We start from the raw sequence: 23,989 nt of genomic DNA on the forward strand, positions 1-23,989 counted from the left end.
CTATTAAGAATGTATTCTGCAATAGTTTGGAAGTACATAATTTTCAGGTGCTCAAAATTCATATCTAAACAGGGTTGCACCGAACACAACGTTAATGACAACTAAAATATTTTGTAAGATAGTTGAGGACGACTCAAATTCTGTGTATCCGTTTAAATGAAAAATAAAACTTTAAAAACGAAGGTCCGTTTTTTTTTTTAAAGAGCAATGACAAATTCCCGCCTTGAGTACCAGAGGTCGCCTATAGATGACGTTACTTGTTACTTGTAGCCGCGCAGAAAATGTATTAAATAAAAAAGTAATGTCGAGGAAATTCGTCGTTAAAAGGTTAATTGTCGTTCCACGTTGTTGTCAACTTGGAAACCTTTTACTGTAGTCACGTTGGTTTATGGCTCGGCGCCATCGTTTCGTCTGGGACCGCCGAATAGTTGGACCATGAGCCAAGTGACGTTTGGGGATTTCCAGTGCAGTGAGCAGCCAATCGGCGGCCAGCTGCTGCGGAAACACCGAAAGTGCTGCAAACTGACTACTCGGCTCACTCTTCGTCGCCGTCATCGCTGTGCCACCTTTCTCCCTTCACATGTCTTTTTTTGGGAACCGCATTTAGACACCTGACCACACCTTGACTCACGCAGCGCAGAACTAACGTTCCTTTATTTAGATTCAAACCACCCATACCGACTGTTTCGATGCGCTCCGCCGCTCGGAGACATGGACGTTTTTCGCTGTACTCCCGGTAGGTGTCACCTCATCCAATGTTTGTGTACATATGTGTGTTGATGGCTGTGAGATGACATCATCATTTTCATACGATGTCATTTTTCTCTTCTCGATGCGACACGCCTATCGTCAACTGTCGAACACGTTTTACTCTCTTTTTTCTTGTTCATCGACTGTTTACTTTTTGTGTGTCCGGCAGAGAGAGGACTGTCCGACTTTGGTGAGTACAAGAGCGCATATGTTCTCTCCGTCCTTGTTGGTCTGGATGGCTTGAGTGAGAAGTGAAGGTTTAGCGTGCTGTGATGCTGAGGATAACTTCAATTATTGGATTTCAAACTTTTTTACACCAGGCAACACTTAAAAAAACAACAACAAGAAATTATATCTCCAAATGCTTTATCTCAAATCACCTTTCCCTAATTCAAATGAATGGAAAGGATGCAGACATTACATGAAGATCTGACGGTGAAACCAGGGCCGGGTCTAGGCAGGGGCATGAAGGCCCCCCAAATCCGCCAAAGTACATTATATTTCATGCAATGTTATTATCTCACGCCCTCTCCTCTGCTCCACTTCTTACTGCCTTCGTATCTTGTATGCTCCCTCGAATATAAAATATATCAAGTTGCCGGCTCGCTGTGAGGAATAGCTGTCTGCAGTGAACGGCGACCCAACTTCCTATCACCCTTCAGTATGCAAATGAGCCAGTGTCAGGTTTCTAATAGCAGTTTGCAGCAGTAAACTGCAAATGCGAAGCAAATTAATTTTGTTAAACTTGTTCATAGTGTTTTGTGTCGTGACATGCTTAATTGCTAATAACATACGCAAGAGTTAATATTGTAGCCTGCCAGTTACATCTGTGATTGTCTGAATGTGCGTGGCTGGAAGTTCACATTTGACGACAGATATTTTGAATGAAAGGTACGTTAATATGGAATAAATAACACTGTTGCTAGTTCTTTTTTTTTTTACGTCAATAAAATGTTTCTCAGCCTTTTTTTAATATATAGCAATATAAGATCAGCCCATGCTTGCTGTTAATTTAAGGGAAAAAACTATTTAAATAAAGTATCAGTTAAAATGTATTGCAAATAAAATATATCTAATTTACCCCAATAAATGAATAAAAAAACTCTCCTTAAAGATTAAATTCAAATGTATTGAACTTAACTTCAACACAATTGAATTGTATTTTGGGTAATGCTAAGCTTTTGTGATCCTCACATTGAGACGTATGAATATAACATTTAAGTTTAAATGAATGTCACTTTTCAACGTCATATTTTTGTAATTAAAATGTTTTGTTTTGGTGATTTAAAAAAACAATTATTTTTAAAAGCATAAATATTTTGATTATTTTTTGAGTTTTTTTAATTAATTTTCATTTATTCTATCTTGATTGTTTTTTTTTATTTTAATATGTAAGTTGGACTGGACGTCACAATAGCTACATCTGCTTTGAAGTATTTGCGGTTTCCTTGAATGAAATCACTGATGTTCTGTTGTGTGAACTGTAATACTTACTGAGGGCTCGCATCTCCTCCCAAGTGCTAACAAAAGACTCTCTTGTATCTCAGACCTCATCCAGGAGATCATCACAGAGGACCACACAGGCATATCCCTCCCCAGACCGCCACCTCCTCCTGCCGAGCTGCGCAGCCAAAACCACAGGATGCACCGGGTTTGCTCCGCCTCCTCCTCCTCATCCTCATCGCCGCCATCTCAGCCAGTGCTGGTGGCTAGAGGCGTCTCGTGTCAGGTAAGAATTTTTGTTGGCTTTGGTTGCACATTGGGAGGGATGGAAAGTTGCTCGTTGGTGCCCGGGTTCGAGAAGCCATTCACTTTCGTACTGTTACTGCATCCTGGTGCATTTTTTTTCTAAAGGACCTTTAATCGAGGGGGGGGGGGCGTTATTAGTCCTGCCCATGACATCATGTCATCAAAGTGGCATATTTTTGGCTTTCATCTCGATAATGAATGATGGATATTGTTGGAAAGTGAATCAAATCTACTTTCAGACTTTGTGACATGACAGTACGCATTCATGCAATGGTGCTGCCGGGGGAGTTCAATGAAGAAAAGGCCTTTTCATCCAAGCCCAGCGAATAATCCAGTGATTAATGGCTGTTATGGTTTTAGTTTTAAACGTTTCAGTTAAGGCTGAGAGTCTACATATCACGTCACATTAAATGCTTTGGCTTTTCACATTACTTTATGGCTTTCACTATAATCATGGTACATTTTCTAATAGGCTTGACGTGAAGGTAGCCCTAATAAACATTGAGAAAACGGAATGATTTTAGAACGATATGATACTCAGAATGCAGTAGAACCAATTCAAATTTTACGGTTTTAATTTTGACCAAAAATATGCCTTGAGAGATATGCCAAGGTTATTCTTGTCGTCATGATCTTTTCACTTGATACCGGTCGAAAAAAAAGAAATGGACAGAAGGTAAAACGAACGTGTGTAGCCACCTGTTGCCATCCATACAACAGAAAAAGTCATGGCTTTTTGCAAATATACCAGCTTTGTGTTCAGTTGAACAGCCCCGGATTTCCCAGTGAGTCGGTCCACTTGGCAGTAAATTCAGACGAGACAATCATTATTTCTTCATTGATACTTTTTCTAACATAATTGGCTTAACAAAGCTTAGGAAACACTGAATGAATCTGGCAGAAAAAATCCCGGGAACACTTTACCAAGAGCAGCAAGGCCAAACAAGCACCAGCCAATTCACTTGTTGTTTAGCGTTGGGAGAAATCATGTGACTTCTTGTGGACGCCACCACGGTACAAAGCGGTCAGGCAGGTCTATCCGTAAACCATGCTTGACTCAGCGAATAGGCTGCATTGGTGAAACAGTTTTAATTCTCGTCAGAGTTACGTCATAGTAACTTGGCTCCATGGAAGGAGTTGCTGTAACATGATTCCCACTTTCGTTTTGCCGTCCTCTAACTGGCCAAGCCCTCCCGAGAGGGTGAAAAGTCACATTCTTGGCCAGGAGCTGCTCTTCCATTGGTCGTCACTGTGAGCCGACTTCCTATTTCCTTTCGGCTCGCGCTGCTCAGCCCTTTTTTTTTTTTTTTTTGTGTACTGCTATTTGTTCAAAGCTAAATTGCCCGGCCGGCACAAGCAACAGGATCATGCTCACTTCAGACATGATCATGGCACATTGAGAGGCAGGGTCTCCGTCTTCTCCCATTCTTGCTGGTTACTGACTGTCTGCCGCCTGTTCTTTGTCCCCTGGAGGTTGGATCATTTGGATGCCTACTGCATGATGTCATATTAAGCGTACTGGTCGGTGGCTCGCTTGTTTTTTAGGTGCGTTTGACATCGTCTGGGCCCTGGGGGAATGGAAATTGTTGACTTTTTGTATGGTATCATTTTATTTACATAGGCCTGTCAAACATATCGGTAGTTTCATTTGTGATTCAGATAATAAGACTGAGGCGTGGTTCGGGATTAAGGTTTTAATTAACGTTTCATTGTATTTCTGTGGATCTGGCACTGCATTGTCCTGGCAGCAGTTTGACCATCGCTTGTAGCTACATAAGTGAATCAAAATGTCAGAAATGCTTCTCAGTGTGATGCATTCAGCTATTGTATGTGCTATATTATACATATTTGTACAAAGAGTGGCGTGAAAACGTTTTTAGCCCTTCCCTGAGTGCATTTATTTGTATGTTTGTAAGTATTATTACTATTACAAGTATTAGTCAAAGACAAAACAAGTAAACACAAAATGCAGTTTTAAAACAAATGACAAAAAGAGGTTTGGATAATGCCTGGAAGGATGTTTTATCATAAAGGGAGAAAAAAAAATCAAAACCTACATGGCCCTGTGTGAAAAAGGGATTGTGCCCGAAACCTAATAACTAGTTGGGCCATTGAAATTGTTGTTTTTCTTGTCTGATTTTTACATTTGTTTAATGATCCTAAACATTGAAGTGGGGAAACTGCTTGAAAAAAAAAAACAAGCAAAAATGTTTTCATGGACAAATACTTTTTCATGAGACTGACCTTTGCGCTCTAAAGCTATACAATACAAAAGCTGCAAAAAGTTTCCTTTGCGGTGTCAATCGGGATCATCACCATCAGAGAGTCATTCATTTCCGATGATTCTTATTGTGAATGAATTTTGCAGTGAAGTTTCATCCAATTTGAATTTTATTTCCTTTTAGTCAAGCTGCAGCTTCACCCCACCCCTGCAGCAGCTCTGCTCGCCTCGGGAAATGTCTCAACGCCCACCCGCCCATCCGCACGCCGGCCCCTCCCGCCATGGTCGCGGCCCCCCGTGCTCGCTACCATCAAAGCCCTCCAGCACCAGCGCCGTCTCCTCTAAGGGCCGGTCCGGAGTAGAGATGCTGGAGCGCAATCTGGAGAAGCCCAAGCTTGTGGTGGTGGAGCAGCCCAAAGAGCGAGGCATGAGGTTTCGCTACGAGTGCGAGGGACGCTCGGCCGGCAGCATCCTGGGCGCTTCCGGGAGTGAAAGCAACAAGACTCAGCCTGCCATAGAGGTACGGAGGATGTGACAGACACCCCTGGTAATTTCCACCCCTTTTAATGTGAAACTGAGGTTTTACTCCTTTTTACCAGACCGTATGTCAACAAGCCAGTAAAGAAAAAAAAAGTTCCCATTTATAAGAACGTTCTCACACTTGGCAATCCTTGCCATGCTCGGGTCCACTTGACATCGTCTATATTTTTGTTGGAGAAGAAATCAAACCTCTTATCGAAAAAACTCTTATTTTTTTGTGTGGCTGTCGAGAGAGGGAAAGGAAAAAAAAAAGTGTGTTCAGCAAAGCGTCTCCTCTTAGTCTTCTAAGTCACTTTTTTATACCTCGACTTGAGAGCAATGTTATTTTAGTTAACGAAATAACAAACTAAAATTGAAAAAAAAATTATAAATGAAAAGTAAGTGAAACAAAATTTTTGGGTTATTAAACTATAATTATAGCGAAAATGTCCTTCGTTTTTCAATGCAATCATCACGCGAGCCTTTGGGGTTGATTTTTAATGTATTTGTTTCAATATGACTGCACGACCTTTAGCCGGAAGGAGAGAAGGTCGAACCGTCGTCTGAGAGTTGTAGTCCTCTCGCGAGCCAGCAGATGACGTCACTCCGAGCAGGCAAAGTTGTTGCGTGGTTATTTATATTGTGGATATTTATTAGATAATGTAGTCGGACAGGACAAGAAAGTGTGAGAGAGAACTTAGAAAAATTGAACAGAAAAAAAGACAGGACAGGAGGGATGATCTCGGCAGTGCTCCTCATGTGTGCTGAGAAAGCAAAGCAAAAATCACACTTCCAGAAAGACAAGAAATAATCCACTTACAAAAGTCCACAGCATTTCCACTCCCATTGGACCAAACATGTTTTTCTTTCTTTAATTCAAATATTTTTGTTATTCATAATACAGAGCCATGAGTCACCCCCCACTCTTACGTCATCACGTTTTCAGATTCAAGGCTCCATTGAGCACTTGAAGAAAGTCGCGGTCACCGTTTCCCTGGTGACCAAAGACCCCCCACACCGGCCGCACCCCCACTGCCTTGTGGGAAAAGACTGCCGGAATGGATCGGGTATCTGCGTGGTGACGCTGAATCCTCACAGCAACCGACGCCACAGGTGCGGCTTTTTATTTTTTTCACGATTCCCTCCTTTAAACAAGTGTGCTGCAGCGTTTGTTTTAATTCGATAGTTTCGCCAACCTGGGCATCCAGTGTGTGAGGAGGAAAGAACTTGACGTCTCACTGCAAAAGAGAAGAAGCCAGAATATTGACCCATTTCTAAGTAAGACAGACGTGTGTGTGTGTGTGTGTAAAATGGTGTGTAGTGACGTTCCGTTTATTTGGTCCCATAGCTGGTCACTCCAAGGGCATTGAGGACATGGACATGAATGCCGTGCGTCTGTGTTTCCAGTGTGAGCTGGAGTGGGAGGACGGCACAACGGACAGTCTCAGCCCTGTGGTGTCCAATCCCATCTATGACAAAAGTAGGCAACACACGCAAAGAAACAACAACATGTGCCTCTGCCACAGAGTAATTCTAAAAGGATCCTCTTCAAACTTTCACACCTTGTTGGTATTGGTATGGTATTTGGTCACATGAAAGCAATCTGGTTAAATATACCAAATATAAAATACAATTGTAGATTGTAAATTGTAGACTATATTTTTATGAATCACTTTCCGGAGTGGCTCATCACCATCACCAATTTTATTTTCTGATGCTAATATCTATTTTGATGTGCTTTTCCCTGTCAGAGGCGACCACGACATCCCAGTTAAAAATCAGCCAGCTGAACCAGTACACAGGTGCCTGCACTGGCAAGACGGAGATCTACATGCTGTGCGACAAAGTCCAGAAAGGTACGACCACGTCGGCCACGCTGAAAACTCGACTCAACTAACACGACAACTCGCTTTGCTGCATGCAGATGACATCGAGATCATCTTTCGGCGCGGCTCGTGGAAGGCGAACGGCGAGTTTGCCCAGACGGACGTCCACCGGCAGATCGCCATCGTGTTCAAAACGCCTCCCTACCAGGACCAGGACATCACAGAGGAAGTGGACGTCAGCGTCACCCTGCGCCGGCTCTCCGACCAGATGGAGAGCGAGCCCGTCACCTTCACGTACCTGCCGTATAATCCGGGTCAGCATGGGTTTACAATTCATACCGTCAAAATAGGAGCGCGCCAACTACTTGAATCAGTCACATACCAAATTAAGTAGATCACAATTACAATTTTAATCTGTAACTCAGTGGTTCCAAATCTTTTTTCGCCGTGTACCCTCTTGAAATCTTTTTTTGTGCCCGACGTATTATGTGGAGGCAAGGATGTATTTTGTTTCACTAAAACTTTATTTCATGTTTTACCTTAATGTCATGCAAATACTATTGCAACACAGAAGTGTTCAAAACTAGTTAATAAAACCCCAAGAAGATCAATAGCATGATCTCACAGCCGTACAGCAAACGCAAACCTGAATCGACACATCAGAATTTAATGCGTAAACTATTGTAACACCGACGCGACGATTCAAAACCAATTCATAAGACAAATAAACAAAAAGCACAAAAACAAGATGACTTGTTTGCCTTGTGTACGGATAAACACCTTGACACTTTTTTTGTGAACTTTTCCACTTTCAGATCCGTATGAGGTGAAGCGCAAGAGAACGATCAAGTCAGACGTGAACTTCCAAGAGAAAACCAACATCACGGGTGAGCATCATGCCGCCGTTTTGACCTCAATTATTTTCCGGCTGAACAAATAATCAACATCACACGGTCGGTAGGCTTTATTTCAAAAATGTAATTAATATTAATAATTTTTCCCAATCGTTCCTTCCTACTGTGTACCAATCATTTATCATCTTCACTGGCAGCCGAGTGCGCAGCAGCCCCGGAACAGTCCTTCCATTTCGCTCACGCCATGATGTCGCCGTGCTCGGCCCAGCCGGTTCCCGCCCCTTTAGGGGAGATGTGCTACGCCGAGCCGCAAGACGCCAACATGGACAATGACGAGATGGCCCTCCTCAATCAGCTGATGGAAATGCCCTCCTTTATGGACATGTTTTCGGACCCAGCCGTCATCCCGGCCATGCCCGACGGCGGCCAGGCCCCCTTTGCCAACATGGACGCCAACCCCAACCAGAACTTCGGCCTGTACACGCAGGACTTTTCCCATTATGCCGACTTGCAGTTCAACATGCTGGTCAACGGGAACTGGGACATGCAGACTGAGCCGCCGGCCAGCCCGTCCAACGTGGTGCAGGTGAAGATTGAAGACGACCTATGAGAGCGTATGAAATTCCGGGAAATAGTCTGGACTCCAGTCACCGGTTAACCAACAACGTCACACTTTATATTTCGTTTCCGGTCACGATACGTCACAAGTTTCCACAGTGAAGTAGTTGTAAATTAAGTAGTGGTAGTAAAAAAAGACTTGTTTATGCTGTTCCACGCTTGCGTATAAAAAGACATTTTGAAAAAAATGGAAACCACATTCCCAAATTTAGACAAATCTCATCTTTGAAATGCATTACTTTTATTTATTTTTTAAATTTTTTAATACAATATAACACAGGAAAGAGACTCAACAAAAATAGGCAAGTAAAAGTGAAAATAATTTTTGCAATAAAACTACTCGGACAAGTTTGCGTTATCCCAAAAATTACTTAAGGTAATGTACCTGAGTAAATGTGGCGCATTACTACCCACCTCTGTTTTTAATGAATCCAAAATGTCTCTTTAATTTTGTATGAAATGACAGTGAAGAAGATTATTAAGTTGTTATCAAAAGAAGTGCACTTGTTTATAGCAGCCTTCACAAAACTACCTTAGCAATTTAATCAAGAAATAGCCACACCCCAAAACAGCTATACATTCATTTTTCCAATTTGTACGAAGTAATGATAGAACAGAAACTTGTTTTCGTGTGGCTACTTTTTCCAGAATAAAAATCTCATTCCCAAATCTAGCTGAATTCCTTATTTGAAAATGCATTTTCCCGTAACATTTTGCACCACATGCATTTTTAAAATTCCTTACACTGCCTTCTAATGAATAGAGAAACTAATCCGTGTACTGGTAACAACCAGCTAATTGTTACTTATACACTTTTCATTTTTTATGAAGTACCAATATGGAAAACTATTTAATAAATATCAAAAGGAGACTTTTATTTGTAGCCTTGAGATTGCTGTTTTTCCTACATAAAGGTAGCTGACCTGCTAATCCAGGACATCACACAAAAAAACATCTCCATTCACGTTTCAAATTTTCATGACTTAATAATAACGAAAGGGACTGGTTTACACATAGCTACACTAGCCTTTATTTCCAGGAAAAAAAAAAAGAATAAATCATAGTTGGCGCTTCATATACCCGCCTGCTAATTGATCCAAGAAATAGTCGATCGCTGTCACACCAATAATCATTGAAAAGGGATTTCTCCCAACGTTTTGTCATAGCGTACATTTATTTGGTTCGCATCTTAAACTGCCTACTAATTATCGAGGCGCGGTTTGTAACCCATATTTATTCACTAACGAGTTGCCAATTGTTAACGTCATACATTTTGCATGACAAAGTAGTCTAGATAGAAAATATAGAACATGATCACGTCGTAATCAACGGAACGGGATTTCTTTATCTAATAGGCCTAACGTCTCTTTCCTGGTTCATAATAATACACAATAATTCCTGTTATTGCCAAATGCCGCTAGTGAAGTGTATTTTTTTTGTTGTTGAATTTTTTTGTTTTTCGCTCAAAGGTTGACTCTATTTGAAGCATTGAAAGAGTCCATATAACTTGAAGCGCCCGCTAATTCACCCTGAAGGCTTTGCTGGTCATGGCTTCAGGGAAACAGAACTAGTCAGCATTGGCAAGTATTTGTGTGTTTGCGTGTTTTTACTGATGTTTGTGTATTCCATAAACTGTTGTGTGCCTAAAGTGTAGTTTAGATTCTGAACTTGTGTGTTATCATCATTATTGATTGATGGGAGATTTTGCATTCCATTCTTAAAAGGAAGCGTGGTGTTACTCAGTGCGCCTAAACAAACCTGTTGAACATTCCTATGTAAACACTGTGACGACGGGAACAATAAAAAAAAAAACTCTTTAGCCCAAGTGTCTCTCATCATTGGAAACTACTTCACTTTACAATTCTCAAAAATGAGAAGTGTGAACATGTTACCGTAAACATACATTGCCAAAGTTCTCATTTTGGCTTCCAAGTAGCTTTTGCTGCCTGCTTTGTGATGACTCATTTGGTCGTCTGTCTTGCATGACGTAGTCTGGATGAAATATGATATTTAATGCTCTCACTGTCCATAACTGTCAATTCTACCGTGGCAATTTGTCCTTCTACCTCTGCGTTATTTCTCACTTTCTCGATTTTAATGGGTTACTTTTGAACAGTTCTGCTTGCATTTTGTCCGCAAATATGTACAATATTTAAAATGTTTATATCTCATGTGAGGGTATATAAATAAAGTTGTATTGTGTCATCACGCAGCAAGGTGGCCTAATGCAGTGGTTCTGGAGTGACGAATTTGTAAAAAGTTTTCAGAATTTACATTTGAAAACAGTTCTCATATTTTTAAACACCACTACACTTAATTGTTCCAAGTGCATTTTGGAGCACCTTATTTAGAAACTTGTACTGTATATAATTGTTAATATTCAAATTATTCTTTATGCACTCGATTTGAAAATCATGTAGCTTTTCGCATTGACTAGTCATGAAAATAAGAGAAACATAATTTGAATAATAATTTGGAAAGACGTTTAAGTGGCTGGCAGATTTAAATTTTAAAGTCGGCTGATTGAGACGCTTTTGCATTTTTTCTTTTTTTTTTTGTAAAATGAAATACTATTTATTATACGATTGCGATTGACTCGTGATGAGATTTTAAGTCAGCCGAGCTAGAACTCAGATTAATGAGGACAAGTGCTATCAGATGGGTGACAAATTTAATGAGCTTATCTGAGACCGGCCCGAGTTGTCACCTTAGTGCATTTTCCTCTTTTTTTATTATTATTTTCTTTTTTTTTGTGACATGGTTGGCTGTGGCATGCGTGGACATGTTCTCGGAACATGTGGATATCCTGTCTTCGATGAATTGGAGCGCAGCTGGCCGTCTTTAACGGCTTCAGGAAACATTTCATGAATGGCGGTGATCACATCCTCCTTCAAAAGACTCACTTTCGAGGTGTTCTGACATAATCTGCTCATGAAAGATACGAGGGCGGAATGAGTATGTAAATTTAAATCTACATCGCAGTGTTTCAAAACCTACTTTAAAACCCTAAACCTAGTTTGAAAGCCTAATTCAAAATTGAAACCCTACATTGAAACCCTCACGCTAGTTTGAAACCCTACGTTTAAATCTTAACGCAAGTTTGATACCTTAACCCCAGTTTAAAACCCTAACCCTAATTGGATACCCTAACCCTAATCCTAGTTGGAAACCCTAACCCTAGTTGGATACCCTAACCCTATTTGGAAACCCTAACCCTAGTTGGAAACCCTAACCCTAATCCTAGTTGGAAACCCTAACCCTAGTTGGATACCCTAACCCTAGTTGGAAACCCTAACCCTAACCCTAGTTGGAAACCCTAACCCTAATCCTAATTGGAAATCCTAACCCTAATTGGAAATCCTAACCTTAATTGGAAACCCTAACCCTAATCCTAGTTGGAAACCCTAACCCTAATTGGAAACCCTAATCCTAGTTGGAAACCCTAACCCTAGTTGGAAACCCTAACCCTAATCCTAGTTGGAAACCCTAACCCTAGTTGGATACCCTAACCCTAGTTGGAAACCCTAACCCTAACCCTAGTTGGAAACCCTAACCCTAATTGGAAATCCTAACCTTAATTGGAAATCCTAACCTTAATTGGAAACCCTAACCCTAATCCTAGTTGGAAACCCTAACCCTAATTGGAAACCCTAATCCTAGTTGGAAACCCTAACCCTAGTTGGAAACCCTAACCCTAATCCTAATTGGAAATCCTAACCTTAATTGGAAACCCTAACTCTAGTTGGAAACCCTAACCCTAATTGGAAACCCTAATCCTAGTTGGAAACCCTAACCCTAGTTTGAAACCCTATTTGGAAACCCTAACCCTAGTTGGAAACCCTAACCCTAATCCTAATTGGAAATCCTAACCCTAATGGGAAATCCTAACCTTAATTGGAAACCCTAACCCTAATCCTAGTTGGAAACCCTAACCCTAATTGGAAACCCTAATCCTAGTTGGAAACCCTAGTTTGAAACCCTAACCCTATTTGGAAACCCTAACCCTAGTTGGAAACCCTAACCATAATCCTAATTGGAAATCCTAACCCTAATTGGAAACCCTAACCCTAGTTGGAAACCCTAACCCTAATCCTAGTTGGAAACCCTAACCCTATTTGGAAAACCTAACCCTAGTTGGAAACCCTAACCCTAGTTGGAAACCCTAAACCTCACGCTAGTTGGAAACCCTAACCCTAGTTGGAAACCCTAACCCTAATTGGAAACCCTAATTCTAGTTGGAAACCCTAAGCCTCACGCTAGTTGGAAACCCTAACCCTAGTTGGAAACCCTAACCCTAATTGGAAACCCTAATTCTAGTTGGAAACCCTAAGCCTCACGCTAGTTGGAAACCCTAACCCTAATTGAAAACCCTAATTCTAGTTGGAAACCCTAAGCCTCACGCTAGTTGTAAACCCTAACCCTAGTTGGAAACCCTAACCTTACTTTGAAACCCTAACCCTCGGTTAAAACCCTAACTTTAAATAACGAAAGCAGGTGAACCATATATACCATGACCACAAGTTTCCACTAGTTAGGTTAACAAAACCCACGGGAGTCCCCACAATGAGTAGAGGAAATCCCCGTCACGTTAGCTCTAGAAGTAACTCCCAAACTTAAGAACGAAAGAGAAAACATAGCGCGATATAGACGTTCGTGAACACGAGTTGAAAAACTCAGCACTCCAAATTCGAGCTTCCTATGGGGCGCTTCATGTGAGCGCCATTTAGAGGACAAATCCAAATAGAACGCGACACTTTTTTTTAATCACAAAAATGGGACATCAAACAGGGACGTGTACACAACACATCCACTTTAATTCCTCGTATTTCTACAGCTGCTATGTTGTGCATTTGCACATTATTTTATTTTCAGTTCAAAGAGACACAGTACAGAATATAAATGTGAAATTTTCAAAAATTTTATACAAACTGATAAAATGGACAGCTGTTGTATTTACACCAGTGTTGAGAGTTCTTCCAGCAAACAAAAAGAGGAAATGAGATCAATAAATGATGTTTGCATTTCCTGAGTGTCTCTCTGTCTCGCACACATGCACGGATATCTGACATTTGCTTGCTCTTCATTTGTTTTCCGTGAGATGAGGCTCGGACAGTTTTTGGATGTGCAGCTCCTCTATCAGCTTTTCCACAAACACCTTGAACAGCGGCTCGGGCTCCTGGTAGACGCACACGCACACACATTACATTAAACACGTGTACACAAGTACGACGAATTGCTTGAAGGTTTACTCATCATTGCGCAGCGTGTTCACATATGCACCGAGCTTCTTCTCAAATCACTTTTTCTTTTATTTTGAGAGAGATTTCTACATCAGAAACACATCATTTAAAAATGTATTAGGAATTTTGGCCCGGATTCGTTTAGATTTTCCGTATCCGACTTTGATTTGGCTCTAGTTTTTATTTTTGTCTTTGTTTTTCAAAATGAATAACTTATTTTATAACTGAAATGTTCATTTTATTTTTCATTTTACCATCTGTATTTTCTTCTTGTTAAAAGGTTTTTTGGAACATTAAAAACAAAAAAAACAAAAAAACTTGAAAATGAACAAATCATTCTGACTGTTTAGCTAGATTTTTGTCTTATCTGTGGGTTTTTTTTGTGCCAGAAGTAAACATGAAAATGAATAAATGTGCAACAGATTTGACTGTTGTCATTACAAATCCTTTTGTGATCAAAATTTCCTTATTGATTCTTTTATTTTTTACATCGACGCATATTTTAAGCAGTTTAAATCGATTTTAAATCAACTTTTGATTCATCGTTACATTCCTAGTGATGACTCGTCTTATTTTTAGCAAAAACCAGTAACGTTTTTAAATTGCGATAACTGTTATGTAAAGTCTTTAAGTGAGAAAATTAGAAACTCAAAATATGTATTTCCGGAAAAACAAATACCCCCCCCCCAACCGCCAACCAACAAATGTGCATTTTTTCTGCATTTAATTGTGATCACGTTACCTTGTGCTCCAGCTGCCGCTGCTTCTCCACAGCTTCCTCCAGAGTCAGCCCCACCCACTCGGCTTCCTCCTCGGGAATCTCAAACTGCTGCTCAGTGTCGTGGACAAAAGATAAATAGGAATCATTTCATTGGACTTTCAACACTGAGCCGGTAGAATAGACGACGAACAAACTGTTACCTTGTATTTGTTGTACACCTTTTCTCTTGTCTTTGGGTCGCCTGGATACAGTTGCGTGTCTTTGCGAGCCAAACGGAGTAACATGGCCCTTTTCAGGTCCATGCCCAGTTTAGAGTTCAGATCTTCTTTTGGGGTCTAGTAAGGAAAAACAAACAGACTCCAATCGAAATAGGATGTCCAGTAGGGGGCGATAATGGCCTTCAATCAAGGAACGGAGAAGGCAGAATTTCAACAGCATCAAATGAACTGGAAACATTTTTTATTTGAACTATTTTTTTAGCACTTGCGGGTTCATATTTGAAGTTTTTCAACAGCTCCTCAGAGACATTCTTTTAAAATTGTATTTATTTTTTTAATTGCATAGTGGCTCTCAAGTAAGACCTCTAATCTGAACGGAATTTGTCCGTTAAATGACATACATGCACACATGACACAAAGTAGCGCAAGAAAATGTGACCCCACGTGCTGGTTTCAGTACTGACGCATTTTGGACAATTTCAACTGACTGGTCAGCTCATAAATATCTCAATCCGAAATAGGGATGTAACGATAACAGCGATATTGCAATGTTATAATTGCTACCATATTGTCATCGCCTTGATACGATATTAAAAACAGCACAACTCCGTCCCCCCCCAAAAAAATCATGATTTTTTGTCGACATCAGCCGAACACAGCATCGTGAACTACATAAACGCTAGCCAAGTCCAGTTTTTTTTTAACATTATCATGAGTTTTTATTTTAATACCCACCAACCTCACAACAATATTGTGATTATCATTGCACCATTCAAGCCATACTTACTGTGCTTTCGAACATTTGTGTGCAGTATAAGTACCTGGCAAAAATACATGGGCAGTGTATCATGTGATTGTCAGTTATCTCTCTTACTTTGAGGATGTACAAATCAAATCCAAAGGCGGCGTCGATGAGGTCCAGGGTGCGCGGCGTGACCGTGATGGTGAACTTGTGGTCCAGGATCTCGCTGTAAAGTTCTCTCTTCAATAGCAGCGGCTTCCACGTTTTCCGCAGACGATTGGACATCTACGCAGAAGATGAAGTTAAAGTTATAAAACTTAACAAAAAAAACGATCAAAACATCCTGGTATACACTCACTTTATCGTTGTTGGCATATCTGTAGCCCGAAACCCAACCCTCACCCCCCCAAAGGCCATTCTGCGAATCGGGAGGGTAGTAGATGGGAATCGGGATGTCTTGCACTCGTTCTTTCTGCCCCGTCTTGGGACTGAGTCGGTATTGGACCCCCAGGGGCCTCCAGTGGACCGGCGTGGGGTCTTTCGGTTCCAGAGACTTCAGATAATGCTTGGGAAGCCGGGTGTAGATGCCTTCTTTTAGTTTGAGGGCATCCCAGATTTTAGGAGGGTATTTATGGAGCGGCATACTGGAATCTTAAAGGCATTACGACAGAATAAAGAATTCATTATAAAATCTTAATTCTTCACGTGTGGTACACAGGCTTCAATTAGAGGTATGCAAATAAATCCCTGCCCAAGTACAATTCTTAAGACTTATCTATCCTTTAAGTTTCACGCAGTTGCATGTAATCTTTAAAAGTTTTTGTATTGTCTTATATGTGCAGTGCATTTAAATTAAGGAGCTGGAACGTGCACGATAACACGCAATATTGATCATTATGCGTAGGTAAATTAGACAGTAAAAAGCACGGTAAACGTACCGCCGGGCAAGTTATTATTGATGAATTAACAATATAATACTATTTTACATCATGACATCGTTAAGTAAGCTATAAAGCATGAATCTTACCAAGCAAAATAATAAAGGCGTTTTAAATTCTGCGTGACAAACGCCAAGCATGCAAGGACATCGCAGCGCTCGGCTAACTTCCGCATTACTGAACTCGCGTCACAACAACGAGGATTACTATTGGCAGTAGCGAACATGCATGTCACTGGTGATTGGTTAATATTTGAACGTTTTATCATTGGTGGCGTCGCCGACTATTGTCGTTGTTTTGATTGGTTTAAAAAGAAAGAGGATGCTCATTGGAAGGAGGTCGAAAAACAGCTTCATCCGGGAAAACCGGATGTAGAATTGAATTAGGATTTTTTTCCCAATACATTTTTCTATTAACTCAGAAATAACGTAACTATCGTACTTTGTCCAAGACGAATAAACTGCGCTTATCCCACTCATTGTAACTTTTATTTTGAATCGCGGGAACCAAGTTTTGAAAACGGGAAGTAGGCTTGTCACTGTAAAATCAGCAGTGAAAAATGTAACAACAAAAACGAAAAGAGTGTTTCGGAAACCACTTTGCGCCAGACATGATTATTAACAATCGCCCGAAAGGTGGAATTGAACCACTCTGCCGCTAAGCAGCTACAGGTTTGAAGCCTGCACCCCGGACCACCGAGGGTCATCCGGGCATTTATCTCAGCCATCGGAGAGTTTTATATAGAACAGAAAGACACTATTCTTGCTAAGTGACGGTTTTAAGCTATTGTCGAACAACAACAGATTTTAGTTTGTTTTTTTTAATAGATTTCGCCTAAAAGCAACTACATGGAGTGACAGGTTCTGACTAGCATCTACGAAGCACAATTCTTTCAGAAAACGGACAAATATGTAAAATTGCTGCGTGTTGATTGGCTGTTACGGAGAGGAAAGGCGGAGTCATAACAGGTAATAGGTAATCGATTTAATTTAATGTTTAGAAAAAACCTAACTTGGGAACCCACTTTGCCATCTTAATGTCGACGTTATCGTGGTAATGAGAGACTTGTAATGTTTTATTCCAGATAAACACAAAGACACGCACACATTTTGAGTGACAGTTTTGTTTTATTATGTTCCAAAGGGCAGGTGTTAGCTTTTCATTCATGCATTGCTACAAAATCATTACATGGCTGTCTTGTTTCAATAACTGTTCCATTACAGTGTTTTGTGGCAGAGGGCAGCACACGTGTTTGTCGCAGAGTTTATCACAAGCCAATCTGCAGGCTGGCACCGGAGTTGGACAAGTTGAAACTTTAGAAAGGGCAGAAGTGGGAGCAAACTCAGGTTGCACCGTGCAGCATCTCACCCCGACACTCTGCAGCACTTTGGTGACCCCCGACATTAGATCAACATACCTGAACGTGAGTGAAAGTCATTATTAGTGCCATTCATGTGCGGAAAAACTATTGAGTCACTCCTCCACTTTTTTTTTTATGAATGGTGTGGGAATAATATAGTTTTCGTACCTCTCAGTCATTCAAATACTGACAATCAACAGTCTTAACACGACAAACCCCTGAAAATGATGGCAATAGATAACTTGCCATTATTATATTTGTATGAATGATATAAAACCAGATGATTTACTTTTGTTTCATTCTCGCTCGCTATTTTTTCCTAAAATTATTTCCCTGAATGACTAGGAGAAATCACATGACACAGTTTCCAACAAAAAACATGTCACCCTCAACCCCTCACTGCCAAAAATACTTAGATCTTCAATTGGCACCCCGTTGACCAACATTAAAATACAGTGGCTAGTAAGCCTAAGCGTTCATTAAAAACAAGGCAAAGGTTTAATCTCCAAAAAGTGCATTTAATATTATTTTAACCCACTATAAGATTACGGCACTTAAATGTTATATACAATTGAAACGGAGTTAATAGCGTACTAAGTTTTGCGCTACCATAACGTTATACACAGTTTGAACCACTAGGGGGAGTCCTGAATACACCGAGTTGCGGTAGTACGTACCTTAAAAAGAATCAGTGGATGGATACATCGCCAATTATACTGGCAGACAATGATTTTACACGGCTTTTATGATTTGAAAAGTTTCTAAATAATAAAAAAAAAAGAATCAAGTTTTTTATTTGATGCACCACTTTTTTTTAGGTAAAATGTATAGTGTTTGAATCATTATAAATAGAATAGTAAACACATTTAAGAAGTACCTAATAGAAAATATTTTATGTCTCCACGCATACGTACATTTCAGAATTTCTAGGTCTCACAGTACTTAAAAATACTTAGACTGTATAAAATGAAATAAGAATTTATAATTTACTACAATAATTTTATTATAGTAGTTATATAGTATATAGTTATATAGACACTTTACAGTATATTTTGAAAATTTCCAACTAGCCATTTTAACAGCATTTGTCCTCATTAGGGTCACGGTCGACCTGGAGCCGATCACTGCCAATTGGAGGGCACATCTAGACAATCATTCAGTCTTTCAGGAAACATGAAGCATGTTTTTACAAAGCTGGAGTACCTGTGTATCGGAAAGGCAGCATGACAGAGGACGTGGACCGATGCCACCACAAACGAATCAGACAACTCCCAGATGTGCAGCTCATGTACCTCCAGCACCCCGGGCACACACCCGATACGCTCCCTCACATCCGATAGGCTCAGGTGTGGAGGCGTGGCCTGCATCAGCAGCAGCCCGTACCTGTGCATCTGAGGAGGGCTACACATAAACGTCACACACGCTAATAAAATGATAACATGCAGTCATGACAAATTTTGTCACATGACATCAATTGAATGGCCATTGTGTTGCTCTTTCTGGCGTGTCCTTGGCCACCTCGAGGCAAATGTAATACACACAAACAGATTTACTGTTCATTGAGATGTGTCAACTCTCGGCTCATCAGTATGGGATTAGTGCTAATTGTTCTTTGCAATGGATAAAGAATATACGACTGAGCGTTGTTATATTCTCTTACATGTGTTGCTGTGAAATCAGCCTCAAGTGTACCCGTTTTCAGTCTTCATCAAAAAATGAAACAATTATTTTTTCCAACCTGAAATTCTTTGGCTTTGGCTTTTTTTCTGTGAAGAACATGGATCTAAACACATTTTCAATGCCCACATATTGAAAACTCACCCTACATATTTATATTGCATACATGGTGTTATAAAAGAGTACAAAGTCTGTCCTGTGTACCTTCACTCTGGCCTCTTCCTCTCTGGGTGGACTGATAGTGTCCTGCGCCCCTCTTGATCCCACACAAAGTTGCAATAATATTGAAAATTCAACTCCCAACATTGTCTGCGCTCACATTTTACCTTTCTCTCTCACAGGAACCAAGCAAAGAACATTTTGTGCAAAAATGGAGTGAGCCCACCCAGATTAGTTGTTAGTAGCTCACACGGTCATACCTGCGGCACGGCTCCGGCCACCAGGATGATGGCAGCCAAGATGGCCAGGCTCGGATCCAGGTACACCAGGAAGCTGCAGAACCCCGGGGAATGCGGGTTGTCGGGGCCCACCAGCAGCATCACCAAACTATTGACCAGGACTAGTACTGATGTGGCCAGACCCTGCACCCCCATCACCACGGAATGGGGACACCCAGTCAACTGCTGTTTGTTGTCTTGACGGTCTTCTTTCCCCGACTTGAGCTCCCCCGGCGTCTTCTCAGCATCCACGCCTCCTTCCGTCAAGGTCACCGGGTTGCAGAAGATTAGACCCCTGTTGTGGGGCGAGCGCTCAATCGTCATACACTGAACTCGACCGGCTTCCCGCAGGCCTCGCTCGGCCTCGCCCGCGCCTTGGGAGTTCTCCGGAGACACAGCTGAGAATAAAATCAAACAATATAAGGCGCTCTACTTCAAAGTAAAAAGCCTCACCTGGACATACACTACATTGTATGTCAAAATAATTGCACACCTGAACATACACAATACTTCAAAGGACACACATGGACTAAATTGTTGGAACCATCTTGGATGTAAGTGATACCTTTGTGATTGACTTCTATGTAAGACTCCCGCTCCCCTCTAGTACAGGTCTCGCTCCCCTGCCGCCTCAGCGTCATCGCGAGCACCGTGACGTTGTGCAGCATGCCGACCACGCCCGCCGCCACCAGCAGCCAGGGACGCTCCACGGGGTGCATTTCCACAGACGAGCTGACCATTTCCAACAGGCAGGAGACACACAAAGAGACGAGCAGCAGGGCCGAGATGAAGAGCCCCACCGGCTGTCTCCTACAATCATGGTGGGCCGCGCGGCACGCCAGAGGCCTGTCGGGATCGGATGTCTCTGAAGACCGCCAAGAGCTGGAAATAGAGGGCCTCGCTGTGTTTTGAGGAGGGGGAAGAGCCATGTGACTGAGGACAAAGAGCGTGTGGAAGCCATCCATCAGCAAGATGAAGGACCTGCACATCTGACTGGTGATCAGTTTCATAACCAGTACCAGGATGGTGATGCCAAGCTGACACCAATTTGACACCATCTTCATTTCTGCACATAAACGCATTGCAAAAAAACAAAATAACAACACAGTCAGAAGGAATGTAGAACGTAGAGAATGAAACAGGTTGTGCATCATTAATACCGACATCCCATTCATTGTGCTGCTCCTTCTGGTCTGTCCGCCTTGGTCACAGGAAGACAGTACAATACAGTCGTGCACACAAAAAGAAGAAATGTATTCCTACCACTACTTTGAGTGACTCAGATGTTTGATGATTGTAATATTAATTTTTTATGTAAGATGAAGAATATACGACAGTGAGTTGTTGGAGTCGAGTCACCGTGGAAATGAGAAGTAGTTAGTAAATCAACCTTGAAAAGCCAAACTTACTCCAATGCGTGTTCGTTTTTTTGTGCTCAAGAAGAAAAGGGTCAAATAAAGACTCAACAACTGATTAGAGTTCAGATATTTAGTTTCTTCAATTTCTGGAGTTCAGGAAATAGTACAAAGACAGATATCTGGGCGGCTTTTTCTTAATCTCACGAGAAAACTGCACTCGGGCGAGCACAGTCGAAAAATGTGCGCCATCTTTCAGCCCAGCTTCAGTTTTTATAGGAGTTTTTTATGTCAAGGGTAATGTAGGTTGAATCGGTTGAATCGGTCGTCCTCGCTCCCTCCCACGGCAAGCGAAGGTCTTCCCCAGGTTAGTCATCGTCTGGATAGTTGATGATGGTCGATTCCCGTCTGGTCCCGTAGACTGGCACGCCAAGGCTGCCCTTCTCCGGCGGGCCGTCCCTCCGTCGGCATTCTTCTGTAATCTTGTCGGTGTGCATGTGTGCGTGTGTATGTGCAGGTGTATATATCCGTGTCTGTGTGCAAGCGCGTGCATGTGCAGGTGTATGTATATGTCTGTGTGTGTGTATGCGTATGTGCATGTGCTCCGATCTCCAATTGTTATGTCTTTCGGAATGTGTTTTTCTTTTGATAGCGTCTGTGTGAGTCCTCCAGTGCCCAATTTGGTATTTTTGCATCCCTACAGCCAATGTGGAGAATGTGCTTCGTCGTATTTGTCCATGAAGTGCTGTGAATGCGAGGGCAGCTCATGGAAATGCTATGTGCGCAAATCTATTCTCACTACTGAGAATTTCAATAAAGTTCACACATTTAAACTAAGTACTATAAATTTAGCATATGAGAATAATATAATAAATCAGTAAACATCAGGACTACAATCCCAGTCATTCTTGTGACCCGTGCTTCTAGTTCCATTTGATAAACGCTTCTTGTTTCATCAATGTTTAAAATATTCAGTAAATATGAAGCTGCTAACTTTAATTATCGACATTCTGTCCCGCATGGGTTTAAAATAATGCCAGTTGTCGTAATAGAATCCTTCAGAGTATTGTCACTTTTTTTGTCACACTTGTTGCTCCACAGTTTGTGATCTAACACTTGTTTCTTCTAAAACTGACACTATTGATGTGTTAGCATGTCGTTGGTGTTTTGCATTGGTCAAAACCAATTTTCTGATGTTAAATGGACGTAAGTATTTCAAGCAATTTATTATAATATTTTCCTATTAAGCTTACACCACTTTACTTGTAAGTTAAAGATCTTCACATCAGCTAATGAGTAAAGTTTAGTTTGATCATGCAAAATGATTAGAGTAAAAGCACTTTTAATCTGTATTTTATTTAGGAAATGTGGAGCAAAAGTGAAGTTTCCCCAAAAATATATATATAAAAAAAGAGTAAAAGTTACATAAAACTCATACGTAAGCGCAGTCACAAATTATTTGCATTCAGTTACATTATAAGACCGTCCTGAACACAATTGTTTCTGCAATTTGCTCATGCTAGATGCATAATGTTGATTCTTTACGACCCTCTTCGTTTTAATGACTTTGCCACCATCTTGTGGCACTTCAAAGTTTAATAACGAATGAATTGTTCTATAATGACTAATATAATAAAAAAATAAACATGAACTCAACTTTCTACAGTTTCAGTAATTCTTAACGTAGCACAAGTTGACATGCACGCGAGGTGACTTAAATAATAGATTAGTGCTTGAAGATGCATGCATTTGTAAAAGTAGTCCTAACACCACATTGATAAACAATGAATCGAACATTCATTCTATCATTAAAACGCGAAAACGTCACATTTACCTGCGAGGAAAAGGACGTGCGAGAAACAGCTGGGTGGGTGGACGCTCGTGAGCATGAATCCGGAGTGTTTCATTCTTTGTGTGCAACATTTCCACACTCCTCCTCCACTATTACTCCCTCCTCTTCCACTCTTCTAATCTCTGCCACGTGAGACGGAGGGAGGAAGGCACAGTCCTCGTCCCTCCTTCTTTCCTTCTATCTATCTATCTATCTATCTATCTATCTATAAGAATTCATTTGAATTCATTGCATAATATTGAAATGTGTGTGTATTTTGTATATCATATGTATATACATATTAAAAAAAAAATCTAAAATTTGTGTTCGCTTCCAAATTCATCATATGAGAAAATAGAGTGTATGTAGTAGATTGTGGTGTCCTTGTAAGTAGAGAGTGTACAAACATGTTATGTACCTTTTCCAAGAGGAAAATATTCCATCCGACCAACTTTTTTTCCACATTTTTCTTTACAGGGGAATAAATATAACTTTAAAAATGTAATGACACATCAAAGTTCATTCTCATAACTATGGTGATAGTTACTCCCGATAATACCTATCCATCATTTTCAAGGAATGCGCTAAGCATAGCGTTATTTTTGTTGAATGCGATAGATCGTGTAACTTATGAGTTTGTTACCATCTAAATCACTTTTGCAGAAATAAAACATTGTGGAAGATTTTTAAGAAATTTACAAAATAGTTGAGGATTAGGAGAAGTGGTTCTAAAATGGACCCCTGAGGAATCCCGTGCTTAATCGATCCATTCACAACAATGCTCTGCATATACGGAACTGCTAAACCAGGCCATTGTTTAGACCTCTGATGTCATAGAATGTGCCGATAGTGATTGACCGATTGTGTCAAAAGCTTTTGACAAATCTAAAAACCAAATGGTAAAATATGATCCATATTCTAAAATTGGAATTG

At 40.8% G+C, this 23,989-nt stretch overlaps 3 protein-coding genes and 1 non-coding gene across 6 annotated transcripts; 1 reads left to right on the plus strand and 3 right to left on the minus strand.

Moving 5' to 3' along the window:
- The first annotated feature begins 466 nt into the window (after positions 1 to 466).
- Positions 467 to 10,572, plus strand: relb (RELB proto-oncogene, NF-kB subunit). Of its 2 annotated transcripts, XM_088301522.1 has the most exons (11): positions 467 to 736; positions 920 to 940; positions 2,298 to 2,479; positions 4,905 to 5,240; positions 6,186 to 6,352; positions 6,426 to 6,517; positions 6,588 to 6,719; positions 6,991 to 7,095; positions 7,164 to 7,379; positions 7,881 to 7,952; positions 8,117 to 10,572. In XM_088301522.1, exons 1-11 carry the CDS (start codon positions 712 to 714, stop codon positions 8,527 to 8,529), a joined length of 1,761 nt encoding a protein of 586 aa, XP_088157648.1. In that variant the 5' UTR covers positions 467 to 711; the 3' UTR covers positions 8,530 to 10,572. The 2 variants fall into 2 exon arrangements, with proteins under 2 accessions (XP_088157648.1, XP_088157649.1); XM_088301523.1 differs by lacking the exons at positions 467 to 736; positions 920 to 940; positions 2,298 to 2,479 and adding an exon at positions 3,768 to 4,044 and having other exon boundaries at positions 8,117 to 10,571.
- A 2,706-nt stretch (positions 10,573 to 13,278) lies between these two features.
- mrpl28 (mitochondrial ribosomal protein L28) lies at positions 13,279 to 16,609 on the minus strand. The gene is made up of 6 exons (XM_088300788.1): positions 16,486 to 16,609; positions 15,817 to 16,109; positions 15,591 to 15,743; positions 14,699 to 14,833; positions 14,520 to 14,606; positions 13,279 to 13,713 (listed from the first exon to the last, which is right to left on the minus strand). The coding sequence occupies exons 2-6, from the start codon at positions 16,099 to 16,101 to the stop codon at positions 13,618 to 13,620; spliced, it is 756 nt and encodes a 251-aa protein (XP_088156914.1). The 5' UTR covers positions 16,102 to 16,109; positions 16,486 to 16,609; the 3' UTR covers positions 13,279 to 13,617.
- A 412-nt stretch (positions 16,610 to 17,021) lies between these two features.
- On the minus strand, positions 17,022 to 17,108 carry trnastop-uca (transfer RNA opal suppressor (anticodon UCA)). The gene has a single exon. It is a non-coding gene; the product is annotated as a tRNA-Sec (tRNA).
- A 395-nt stretch (positions 17,109 to 17,503) lies between these two features.
- Positions 17,504 to 23,164, minus strand: LOC148333280 (proton-coupled zinc antiporter SLC30A1). 2 transcript variants are annotated; one of them, XM_088299800.1, is made up of 5 exons: positions 23,060 to 23,164; positions 20,436 to 20,936; positions 19,853 to 20,268; positions 18,960 to 19,147; positions 17,504 to 17,813 (listed from the first exon to the last, which is right to left on the minus strand). In XM_088299800.1, exons 1-5 carry the CDS (start codon positions 23,130 to 23,132, stop codon positions 17,570 to 17,572), a joined length of 1,422 nt encoding a protein of 473 aa, XP_088155926.1. In that variant the 5' UTR covers positions 23,133 to 23,164; the 3' UTR covers positions 17,504 to 17,569. The 2 variants fall into 2 exon arrangements, with proteins under 2 accessions (XP_088155926.1, XP_088155925.1); XM_088299799.1 differs by lacking the exon at positions 23,060 to 23,164 and having other exon boundaries at positions 20,436 to 21,060.
- Positions 23,165 to 23,989: the final 825 nt, after the last annotated feature.

The sequence above is a fragment of the Idiotropiscis lumnitzeri genome, chromosome 7 (genome assembly GCF_059441095.1).
Source record: "Idiotropiscis lumnitzeri isolate Australia: NSW breed Sydney's pygmy pipehorse chromosome 7, RoL_Ilum_1.0, whole genome shotgun sequence".
Taxonomy (NCBI): domain Eukaryota; kingdom Metazoa; phylum Chordata; class Actinopteri; order Syngnathiformes; family Syngnathidae; genus Idiotropiscis; species Idiotropiscis lumnitzeri.

Excerpts from the sequence above, each read along its gene's own strand:
- relb (XM_088301522.1), top strand. The coding sequence starts at position 712 with ATGGACGTTTTTCGCTGTACTCCCG. Across the intron at positions 2,480-4,904 it reads CTAGAGGCGTCTCGTGTCAG|TCAAGCTGCAGCTTCACCCC; the intron begins GTAAGAATTTTT and ends ATTTCCTTTTAG. Across the intron at positions 7,096-7,163 it reads GTGCGACAAAGTCCAGAAAG|ATGACATCGAGATCATCTTT; the intron begins GTACGACCACGT and ends TGCTGCATGCAG.
- mrpl28 (XM_088300788.1), bottom strand. The coding sequence starts at position 16,101 with ATGCCGCTCCATAAATACCCTCCTAAAATCTGGGATGCCCTCAAACTA. Across the intron at positions 15,744-15,816 it reads GATATGCCAACAACGATAAA|ATGTCCAATCGTCTGCGGAA; the intron begins GTGAGTGTATAC and ends TCTTCTGCGTAG. Across the intron at positions 14,834-15,590 it reads TTGATTTGTACATCCTCAAA|ACCCCAAAAGAAGATCTGAA; the intron begins GTAAGAGAGATA and ends TTTCCTTACTAG.
- LOC148333280 (XM_088299799.1), bottom strand. The coding sequence starts at position 21,045 with ATGAATGGGATGTCGGTATTAATGATGCACAACCTGTTTCATTCTCTA. Across the intron at positions 20,269-20,435 it reads CATAGAAGTCAATCACAAAG|CTGTGTCTCCGGAGAACTCC; the intron begins GTATCACTTACA and ends TTTTATTCTCAG. Across the intron at positions 19,148-19,852 it reads TGGCCGGAGCCGTGCCGCAG|ATGCACAGGTACGGGCTGCT; the intron begins GTATGACCGTGT and ends AGCCCTCCTCAG.